This window comes from Epinephelus moara, chromosome 2 (genome assembly GCF_006386435.1).
Source record: "Epinephelus moara isolate mb chromosome 2, YSFRI_EMoa_1.0, whole genome shotgun sequence".
NCBI lineage: Eukaryota > Metazoa > Chordata > Actinopteri > Perciformes > Serranidae > Epinephelus > Epinephelus moara.
The window spans coordinates 24,119,333-24,131,322 of NC_065507.1; the positions used below are offsets into that span (position 1 = coordinate 24,119,333).

The following is an 11,990-nucleotide window of genomic DNA, read 5'->3' on the forward strand; positions in this document are numbered from 1 at the left end:
CACACATATACATGTTCTTGTAACTTAACAGGGATGCAAAATAAGAATGCTGTGATTTTACTCTTTCTAACCAGAACACAAATGGACTCATCTCGGCTAATATTAATATTTCTACACCAATATCCTGCACGTGCTGGCAGGTCAGATCTGTTCAGGGTCCAATAAGGGGAGGGAGGAACAGAAAGAGCGCGTTTGGAGACGGGAAGCTGCTCAGTGGTTTAGTGTGGTGCGCACCTCCCCTCTCCATAGTGCGAGGAGCCTCCTCTCGCTTTACGGAGGAGCCTGCTGCTTGCAATTCCTGCTCTTCGTGCCAGAGCCTGCAGCTGTCTCTGGTGCGTCCCACCGCCGCTGTTGTGGGAAATCGTCGCCCCGCGTGACGAACCGACGGCGGACTCTTTTCCCCATTGAAGTGTCAGCGTGAAACTGAAGGATATCGCAACTTTTCAACAATTCACAACACAGTTAGGAGGCTGAATGAAGACACCTGACAACTCGTAACGCCCCATCCGCGTGCTGACTGAAATCTTTGCAACTGTGAAGGCTATAGGAATGTGGAATACAAGTCTCTCTCAGCGGTGAGTGTTGTAATACGTTTGTAATTCCTGTGTGTGTGTGTGTGTGTGTGTGCGTGTGACACTGCGCGTAGGCATTCGAGAAAATCAAGTTTGGAGCTCAAACGTCGAGTATCCGCATGACTGGTTTTTCCATGCAAACGCCATTAAAAACGGAAAAACAAACAACTATGTGACAGAGCAACACACCACTGATACATTCAACCTATTATCTGTGTTTAAAGCTGCACTTAACTACCAAAATATAAGCTTGAATATGAATTATGTTTGTCCCTCTCCTGCAGTAACAGGACCTGCTTCTGCCCCTGACACCATGACCACAGACCTGAACCTGACCTATATGCTGAATGTAACAGATCTCCACAATCACACACGAGGATGTTCCCTCAAGACAGGTTTCCAGTTCTACTACCTGCCCACCGTTTACATCATGGTCTTCCTCACGGGGCTGGTGGGCAACAGCCTGGCCATTTGGATGTTCGTGTGCCACATGAGACCGTGGAGCAGCATCTCCGTCTACATGTTTAACCTGGCTCTGGCTGACTTCTGCTATGTCCTCTCGCTGCCCTTCCTCATCTTCTACTACTTTAATAAGACAGACTGGATATTTGGGGATGTTCTGTGCCGGCTGCAGCGGTTCATATTCCATGTGAATCTTTACGGGAGTATTCTGTTTCTGACCTGCATCAGTGTTCACAGGTACACTGGGGTCGTGCACCCGCTCAAGTCTCTGGGCAGACTGAAGAAGAAAAATGCAGTGATCACCAGTGCGCTGGTGTGGGTGGTGGTCGTTATAGGTATATCCCCCATCCTGTATTATTCCAGGACTGGTTTGAAGCGTAATGCAACCACTTGTTACGACACCACCACTGAGGATGAGTTACCTGGTTATTTTATCTACAGCATGACGTTGACTGTGTTCGGGTTCTGCATCCCCTTTATTATCATATTTTGTTGCTATGGCATGATCGTCAAAGCGTTAATCTACAATGACATGAACAACGCGCCCCTGCGGCAGAAATCCATCCACCTGGTTATCATCGTGCTCGCGGTCTTCGCCGTCTCCTACCTGCCTTTCCACGTGATGAAGAACCTCAACATGAGGGCCAGGCTGTACTTCCAGAGCCCCGACATGTGTGAATTTAATAACCGCGTCTACGCCACCTACCAGGTGACGCGAGGGCTGGCCAGCCTCAATAGCTGCGTGGATCCTATTCTTTACTTCCTGGCTGGGGATACCTTCAGGAGGAAGCTGTCACGGGCCACTAAAAAGCCCTCAAGGAAGGGGGACAATGTCCTTCAGTCCAAGAGCGAGGAGACGGCTCTCAACAGCCTGGCTGAGTATGTGGAGAATGGGGACCGGAGGCTGTGACAGGGCACCTCTGTGTCATGGGTGTGGATCTCTATTAGCTTTAGAAACCGTGATGGACTTTGTACTGAATAAATAAATGCACTGTGTGGACTGAAGGCTGTGTGTAAAACTTCATGGTCGATAGTTTGTAGAACTGTAAGGTAAATACATTTAACCCTGTGATAACCATCGCTCGCTTGCAGCCTGTCGATGTTGATAAGCTATTGTACTGTATCGTCCTGTATTGTACTCTAAATGTCACAGCCATCACTCTTCATTCTTACTGAGTAGTCGCTGTTGCTTACACTCTGGACAAAATGAACATTAAGATCAGGCAAGCTGGGGAAATAGGTTTCCCTCCAAGCTATAATGTCCCGTTCATCAAATTTGTTCTGGAGAAATAGGACTGAGAATGGATCGCACCTCCTCTAGCCACTGAGCTGATGCTTAATCAATAGCTATTAAGCAGGTGAGAGCTTGTGGTTAGGGAAGTGTACCTGAGGTGGCTTTTTAGAGGAAAAAAAAGTAAATGCACTGATCTTGAGACTGCTGCATGGATGTGCCGTGTAGACGTTGCAATGCACTATGACCGGGGACTCTCTGCTCAGAGGGCTACCTATCACTCCTTGTTTCGTTCCCCATCTATTACTGACTAGGCGAGGAATGTGGTCGTGTAGTTTTTCATGTTGACAGCTCTGAGGTTAAGGTCTGAAACGGCTCTGTTACCACAATCTTTCTCTCCTTGTTAACTTGTTCAAAAAAGAGAAGATAAAACTTACAGTGTTTTTTGTGTATATGATAATACGATGAATGTTTTTTTAAAGGTGTGCTGTACAGGATATTGTGATGTTCCAGACTGTGTTGTTAACTGTTTTGTTCAAGTCAGTATCACTAATCCAGACCTGTAGTGCATGAGTCCGGTATCAAATCACCATCAGTGAAACAGTGACTAACCACAGCAGGTTCTAACCATTGCAGTGTTTATTGCAGCGTAGGAAATAAATAATAGCTTCTTAATGAGTATAAACGACACACACTCACCTGCTTTGTGACTCCAACATATTGAAGACTTGTTTGTATGAGATACCTCAAATTAAATACTGCACTGTGTCCATTTTGACAGGTGGCCATTTCTCTTTTGCATCTCTTGTATTCACTCTGGAGAAATGATCGTGGAGCTCTCACCATGTATATTTCACCCTGGATTACGTAGGTGTTTGATGTCTGTGCTAATACCTTTGTAAATCTGTAATGTGGTCAGCTGTTGTCAAGAACGGAAGTGAATCACCTGTACAGGATATTTGGGGCCACGTGTATCTTCGTCAATAAATTTTTTATATTTAAAACATCCCAGACAATGTAGAAAAGACTCGCATACTTTATTTAAGATGGTGGCTCATTTTAAATCTATAATTTATCACATTTATGTGTGAGTTTTTGTGTGTGTGCCCGCTGCACGTGTTCCTAGCTGAATGCATGCACGGTTACGAGTGACCAAACACTTGGTTGTGAGTCGTTCGTGCAGAGTTGTGTCCCCTCGCCGCTCCTCTCTCTCCACGCTCCTGTTGACTTTATTTTTCCAACACAGCCAGGAGGAAGCGAAGGGACGAGGGAGGAATAAAGAGTGGCACCTTTTACTCCTGGCTTACCCTGAGACAGCTTTTGTGTCTGTCACAATGGTGTGGGGTTATTGATGCAGACAAGGGTGTGAGGCTGTCACCAGGACCCCAGGGCTGCGCTGTGTTGTGGGCACAGGAAACCAACCAACCTTCTTCCTCCAAACAGAGCCCATGAATACAAACGGCTTTTGATTTCCTGGCTTTGAGGTGCAAACTGCATAGCTGGACTTGGCAAACGCATGCGTGTGTGTGTCTGTGTGTCTGTGTGTCTCTGTGTCTCTGTGTTGGAAAGCCTGAAGGCAACTGAGACCTTATTCGAGTAGGTGGCTGTTGTAGCTGTTATTTCCCTTTGTTGGTCAACGGTTGTTTCATTATCAAAAGAAAGCCCACACTGTGACATGCACACGGACCACAGGAATATTAATGTGTATGTATATCGGTTTATTTGTAGAATATATATCCTGTGTGCTCTGTGTGCACGTGATCACATCAAAGGAAGGTTAGATTCAGCCAGCGCCAAAACCCGAGCCAGCGTCAGTGCTTTTGAGCCTGAGTGTCAAATCTTGACTTGCAGAACGTGGGCTGCTTGCCAGTGTCTCCTCCCTCCCTTTCTTAGCCACCTTTCACCTCTTTTCTCTCACATCCTCCTCTCTTTATTCTCAAATTCAAAATAGCCCTTTCTGAGCACCTTCAGGGGAATACTATTTGAATAAGAGACAGGAAGAGACAGAAGGAAGAGTCGAGAGCACAGAGTAATGGCAGCTTAGGAGAACAAAGTTTGTGTGTGTGTGTGTTTGTGTTTTTTCCCGAGGACACTGTTGGTGGCAGGGGGCCCCAGTGGGTAATCACAGTGAGGACAGCTTAACTAAACCACCAAGCTTTGTTTTTGGAGATTTACAGTGGGAGTCGGCACGACCACATCCATCACAGGGGCACCGACTGCTTGAGCCAGAAACTACGGCTAACCGCACAAATACCAAACACGATCAAAATGTCAGCTTTTGGTCCTTGGTGAATAACCCGTGGCACAAACAACCATAGGACAGAGTGATCAGTGGTGAGGTTATACTGCAGCGTTCAGTGGGTCCATTAACACCATGTGATTTAGCTGCAAAGACCACATGGGCCGTTAAAAACTCCCATGAAAGTTCCCATGCTGTTGCTTTATTGTAGTGAATCATGCATTAACCAGAAACATTATGAGGCTTTATTCTCTGATTTTACATGTAACATTACACATGTGCATGATTTGGTTTTGCATTACACAGTACTAAGTGGAAAACAGCATGCGCTAGAGGCTTTGCAGAGCCTTGAGAGCCATGCATGAGGTGGGAGTTCAGTGTTTGTACACAACTTGATGCAATTTTTCAGAGGAAGTCACACAGTCATGTACATGCTTTCCAGCTGTAGTGGTTAAGTAAGCAAGTTAGCAAAATATTTTTGTTCAATGACTCTTGGTTCCAACGCTGTGCTACTGCTGCGTTACTTGCTCCAAATCAACCTACCATCCAACACCAGAGCTCTCATTGAATGCTATTGACACTTATATGGTAATCTCAGACATATTTTTGGACATTATTGTGAACTTTTAAAAAAAAAAAAAAGCAAACATTTAAACCAGCTGTACATGCAAGAAAAGATCTGAGAACAAACACTGCTGGTCAGGTAAGGATAGCTCGCACGTTACTGACAGCCTGGTGACGCATGCACAGATGCAAACAAGTAATGCCTGTCTGTATGTGTGTGTGTGTGTGTGTGTGTGTGTGTGTGTGTGTGTGTGTGTGAATGTGTGTGTGTGCTTGGAGCTGTTCATCAGAACTCACAGATAAGACACTGCCTGGCAAGTTATCTGCTTGCCAGACCAGCACAATTAAATGCAGGTGCAGCTGGGGAGAGAGTGCATGCAGCTGAACACAAACATTAACAGTCAAGCAGAGTAATAACACAATTTCACAGGTTTGATGAAAGAAGTCAGCGGAGATTAAACTGTCCCATTATCGCTGCTGAAGCTGGTCGTCAATGCGTGAAGGCGGGATGACACGTAGTCTTTTAATAGACCGCACAGATGAATATGTACTTAAATGTTACATTGTTTGTTTACTCTGAATTTGCAACCAGCGGTGGAAAGCAACTAAATACATTAAGCCAAGCACCTTATTGAAGTGCACTTCTGAGGTAGCCTTCTTTTACTTTACCAGAGTATTTTAATTGTATGCAACATTTCAGATATATTATACCTTTTACTATTATTTTTGCAGAATATACTTTTAAAACATATGAGAATATGGAATGGGTTTCGTATATATATATATATTTATATATATAGATATATATATATATTATACTATACTACAACTTTCCTCTTACACTTAAGACTAGATCCTAGCTCTTGGCAAGAACCTATTGACAAAACATATTAGACCTTAAGAGAGCTCCTAAGGTGAAAACCCGGAATCCAGGAAGATGACTTATAAAGGTAATCAAGGGCAAATGCTTCTTACATAGTAATGCATTAGTAATAATAATTCAATTGTATGATATGTAATGATGTACCACCAAAAGAAGCAACTTTGTCTGCATCGTAGGTACTTTTATACTTTTGTACTCATAAGTATTTGCTGATAAAACTGACAAGTAAAATTTGAATGCACTATTTGTAACTGAGTATTTACTTAAACAAGGGATCTCAGGTTACAAAGCTTTTGAGTACACAGAGCTACTCTGATGACAAAATTAGATAAACATTCAGAGAGTTTTCTAAAAATTTGATTCACAAAGCATAGTAGACCTGAGGAGAGCTCCTAAGGTGAAAAACTAGAATTGGAAGGAGGACATCCCATGGTCCACACTGGTCAAAGGCAGGCTGTTAGCAAGTGTCTTAGTTTTCGCAATCTGTCCCTCATCGTTGGCCCTAGTCAGCCCTTGTTGGCTGTTTTTAGGCTGATTCAGCATGTTGAATTGGCACAGGAACCGGCGGACCCCATCGGAGAGAGAGAAATCACATGGATTGGCAGTTCAGCTCAGTGTATGAGAAGAGGAAGTGAGGAAAGCAAACAAATGACTAAAGGAAAGAGGGTGTAAGTTCGAAACCAACTTGCTCTATAAGACTTTTTTTTTGGCCGCTGGCCTGTTTGCTAGCACCTGGTAAATACCCTTTGTTCTAACAACATCAGGTTGTGTTGTTAATGTGCTAACTCTTGAATCCTTCTTGTTGTGCATCTGGTTTCACTTTTTGAATGATGAATACAGACGGTCACTGTCTCCTGGTATGGAGAGTGATTTCCTCTTATGTAGGTGCAGAATGTACATGCTAGTTGGCTGTTGGCTGTGGTCTTCTCAGTGTGTTTATGTGCATCTTCTTGGCCGACGCAACAGTCAAACTTCATCACCACTGGTTCTTTGATGTTCATTTGGTGTGTCTGGGCCTTAAGAGTTTCTTAAGAAAGAGATAAAAATGGTGTAGGTAGGAGAAACATTTTCCAAACGCTGAATGACAGTAAGTTAATAAAATACTACAGATATTTATTTATTAAGCACTTTGCTTCACAATAAAAGCATTAAACATAAAATATTCAACGGGTAGCACTGTAACAAGCACAAAATAGAGTTAATAAAACTAATATAACATTAGCATAAAAGTACAACACATGTCTAATAAAGATCATCCATTCCATTGTGTTATAAGTCAAAAGCCAAAACAATACTGCCAGGATAAAATATATATATAGCCATGCAGCATGAACGATAGCCCATCAAAGACACAGATGACCCCAAGGCATGGCTGCTCTTCACAGTAAAAGCCATTTGAAATGATTGTCTTCAGGGCAGTATGTTCTCCGTCACCTGGTGCTGGCCTACTTTGCTCTTGTGAAATGACTTCATGTTCATCATGTTGTCAGAAATACTGTACATGCCCCGTCGTTAAAGCTAAACGTAGACTTTGATCTCAAACTTGTATGGACATGTAAGGACAAAATGAAAAGTCTCTGCGACCTTACAGCTGGTGTAAGCATAATAATTAATGAGAACTGTCGTCAATATAAACTCTATGGCGTGCTGTAAAGTCATGCTTATGGCTTGAGCCACTGCCAGTAACAATAATATTAGACTGGCATTGTATATAAGAAGTGCAGGGATTAGATGGGGCTTGAAGAGGAAGTTGGAGAGGGTGTATGAGCGAGAGAGAGCACTGGCTGTCATATTTCTGCTGTCATAAGGTTTATGATCAATATCTGTGCAGCCACTCCCGTCTGGCTTCTTGTTGATTTTCTGCCGCTTCTTGGCATCGCCATTGATCATCTTGAACAATCGGCTCACCGGCTGACATCCACTAACCTATGTCTTTGATTTCATACAATGGGGTTACAATGATGCGATCGAGCAGTTTGACCCGCAACGAGAGGAAGACGTCTAAGGTTTGGACTACCGGACCAAAATTCGAAATCATTTTATCATAATCCTCTAACTCTCATGTAATATACTTTATACTTTTAGTAAAGGTAAAGCTCTTCGCCCTTTTACAGCTATCAGAAGAGGCAGTTTTGCAAACAGACCGACATGGCTGGGTGACTCAGGCAGAGTGAAGACGAGCTGACTCGTGTGATAAGAGTTATGAGATAGGAAGTGGAGCTCTGAAATGAACTGAGGTTAAATAAAAGGATGCCCGCTGCTTGAGAGGATAGAGAACGGACAAGATAAGGCAAGGTGTGAGAACAAGAAGCTGAGAACTACGGCGATACCAGATGTGCCGTGGGCATATAAAAAGCTGCGGGAGAAAGAGAAAAGAAGTATTAAGGAAGAAAAGAGTAGAGCTAAAAATAAAAGGGCACATGCTGTTCTGTGCAGTATATGTATAAGATACTGTACAGAGGTAAGTGAAGGATGAGAGAGGAAGACAAATGGATCAAGGTCACAGTGTAAAATAGAGAATATTTGTTGAGAAGTAAAGGTACAAACAAACCCTTACTTAATGTAGGTTGCAGGTCAGGCCGATCACATCTATAACTTTATATCATCTGCATGTGTTTTAATATCTGAAGCTCCTTTCTCCAGATCTGAAAAGTAGAATATGTTTATTTGTATGTCTGAATCCACACTGAAATCAAAGTGAGACCAAGGGTCATCCATCATGACGCCAGAAAGGAAATAGTTGAAATAGTTTCTGGGAATACTTCTCGTACTTTCTGAAACAAAATACACCCATAATTAAGTTAGATTAGAATGGATTAAAGGCGTCACTGGAAGGCCTTGCTGTGAAGACAACTGTGACAAAAAAAAGACGTTTTTCAGAAGTATGAGACAGTATCCTTCCTTTTGAGCTCCTCGCTCCCTGCAGCTTGTCTGCAAGTTGTGAAACTACTGTAAAGGGTGATGAGCTATGCACTCCACTGAGAGTCCAATGCTTTTATTAGCTGGCAACCCGTCAGTCTGCTCGCTGCCCTGCTGCAGGCTGGATGATAAATCTCTTAAGACCAAAGTTTATGTACCGGCACATTACATCCACCGCTCCGTATTCACAGTGTGTCAGCGTGTGTGTTACAAAGAGTGGGAAAAAGCTTGTGTGTGTGAAAGCAGGAGGGAACAAAATCTTTGCAACAAGCGGTGTGTAGGCATATCTATATATACAGCAGGTGAATAATGGAACAAACATCACCATATATGCCATCAGAGGAAGGAGAAGGGTCGTCTCTCGCCTTCACAGGTTCACCGCTCCTCACTGCTTTTGGTTCGCTGTCATGCAGGTCTGTGTGTGGTGGGAACGACATGAGTCTCTGTTTCTGTAAGGGGGTTTGCAGATGAACTTGTACACACCCTATGATTCAACCGGGCAACCGACCATGAACATTCATTTTTGTTAAAGGTATACCATACAGAATTTTCCTAGTGCAGTCTCTAGGGCTGCCCCTGACTAAGAAGTTTCCTAGTCAACCAGTTTTTTGGGGCAGGGCAACACAATGGTTTGAGTTGAAGGTGTGAGAAAGAATAGTATCAGTAACATTGTTAACACTGTGCTACATTACAGAGAAATACAAAACCGTACTAATGAACCTTCATTAATATAGGCCTATATTTTATCTACAAGTGCACGTCACACACTGAGCGAGCCGCCTGTTAATGACGCTGTGGGCTAATGGGCATGTAGCTACTTCCATGTTTCAGATGATACGTCATGTTTGTAGTCGACCAATGAAGATGAGTTTACATATCACCTTGGGTTCATCCTTCACCTTCTCAAAATGATCCCACACTTTGGATTTCCTGCCCGATATGTTATTCACTAGCCTGTGGAATAAGGTACCAGGTACCAGCCCTGGAAACTAGAGGCCGTACATATGCTGCGTCTTTAACTGCCTGGAGAACGTGATGTAGGGCGCTAGGTGCTACTCTTGTGCCTTTCATGTGCCAGCTTTCAAGAGCGCGGCAGCAGGTTGTCTGAGACTGTGAAGCAACCTTAACAAGCATCTGAGAGCAGAGCTGATCCTCTTCCAGGCGCTGTTTATAAGTGTGTAGACCTATCGTCTGTGGGACAGATGTAAAGCTCTGGGTAGCCCTGCACTAACATGATCAACTTTTCCGTATTTATCAGACTAATATTTACGGAAGAAGGGAAAGATATCTGGTTGGTTTGTAACATGTCTCCTGTCTGACTGCTGAACGTGGCCTCTTCCTGTGTCTGTCCTTTCAAATGAAATTCCCACATGGTCCGGTCATATACGTTTTGATTTTGACTAACATTTGGGCGACTATTAGGGGGCAGCCCGAATAGACTAACACAAAAGTAATCAGAGTAATCAGAGACCCTACCGTCCGTCTGTATTTTCCTATTATGGTCTTATATTGATGTGGTTGGGACGTTTACGGGCATGTAGCCCCCAGCCAATAAGAGTGCTGGTTGTAATTATATAAGAAGCTAGCGACCGGGTAGTAACATGCCAGGTAGCATGCATCCAAGAGGAAGCTACAAAAATTGTGGACACAGCACAAAAAACAGGGGTGGAGGGTGAAGAGTGACGCAACTGTAATGTTCCTACAGTATAGCTTGCAGTGTACATATAAGCAGTGCAGGGATGAGGGGCCAAGTTTGAATGTTTTTTATACAAACAGTAAGCGATAAGCCCCTGCACAGCATGCCTTTAAGATCTATCTAGAAGGGTGTTAATGAAACCACTCTATAAGCTTGTTCTCCAGACTTTATGGGTCTATTATTATCTTAGAATGGTCGCTCTTAAGAAAACCAATAAAAGCTTGGGAATCAATTGCATGCCATATTTACTGGCCATTATACAGCCCTGCAGGGCACTCATCAAACTGGATGACTCTTGTGAAATGGTCTCCAAAAGAATCAGTGTTTAGACAAAGTCAAGCCTTTTAGAACTTTGCCGCAAATATTTCAATTATTTGTCTATTTAAATATTCATAAATAATCAACCTCAAACCAGTAAGAAGGGCTCGGAACAGAAATGAAATGTGGAAATCTCAAAATAACCAAAACATTTCTAATTTGGGAAAAAAATGTGTGTTCATTTAGGATTCATCCATCCATTCATCCATTTTCATCCACTTATCTGGGGCCGGGTTGCTGGGGCAGCAGGCCGAGCAGAGCGCCCCAGACATCCCACTCCCCAGCGACGCTTTCCTGCTCCTCCTGGAGGACCCGAGGTGTTCCCAGGCCAGATGAGATATGTAATCCCTCCAGTGTGTCCTGGGTCTGCCCCAGGGCCTCCGACCAGTGGGACGTGCCCAAAACACCTCCAGTGGGAGGCGCCCAGGAGGCTTCCTGATCAGATGCCCGAACCACCTCAACTAACCTCTTTCAGCGCAAAGAAGCAACAGCTCTACTCCGAGCTCCCTCCAGATGTCCGAGCTCTCCATGATATTTCTAAGGCTGATCCCAGCCATCCCACGGCATTAACTTATTTCGGCCGCTTGTATCCGCATAGGATTCAGTCACTCCTAATTCCTAATTCCTAATTAGAAGTTGATTCAGACGGTATATTTTCAGAGCCTTTCAGATAATTGCTTAAGCCAGGATTGAGTCATGAGTCCAAATTGCCACATGTCCAAATTATTTGCTCCATAACTACTGTGTTCTGAGTGGTAGCTATGGCCCTAAAGACAAAGGTGTAACGTGCACAAAAAGCGGAAAGGGAAATTAGGAGACTTAGGAACCTTTTTTTCTTTTTCTCTGCTGCTCCAAACTCATAAATTTGTTGCACTGCGTATATCTCATCGACCTGCCCTCTGACTGAGTGAAAACGGAGCAAAGAGCATCTGAGCTCATATCTAACTCATAAATATGCAATAAATTGTCGGTGTTTATTTTATTTTCTCACACAAGCAGCTGTGCAGCCACAAACAAGTCTAAACATTTTGAAATCCTCTCTCTGTCCATCTATGTGATAATCTGGCACAATAGCAACACGCTGGACAGTCGGTCAGAATCTGCAG

The 11,990-nt window shown here is 43.5% G+C and overlaps 1 protein-coding gene across 1 annotated transcript; it reads left to right on the top strand.

Annotated features, from left to right (window-relative positions):
- The first annotated feature begins 253 nt into the window (after positions 1-253).
- Positions 254-3,271, top strand: p2ry1 (purinergic receptor P2Y1). The gene is made up of 2 exons (XM_050068488.1): positions 254-575; positions 857-3,271. The coding sequence occupies exon 2, from the start codon at positions 886-888 to the stop codon at positions 1,942-1,944; it is 1,059 nt and encodes a 352-aa protein (XP_049924445.1). The 5' UTR covers positions 254-575; positions 857-885; the 3' UTR covers positions 1,945-3,271.
- Positions 3,272-11,990: the final 8,719 nt, after the last annotated feature.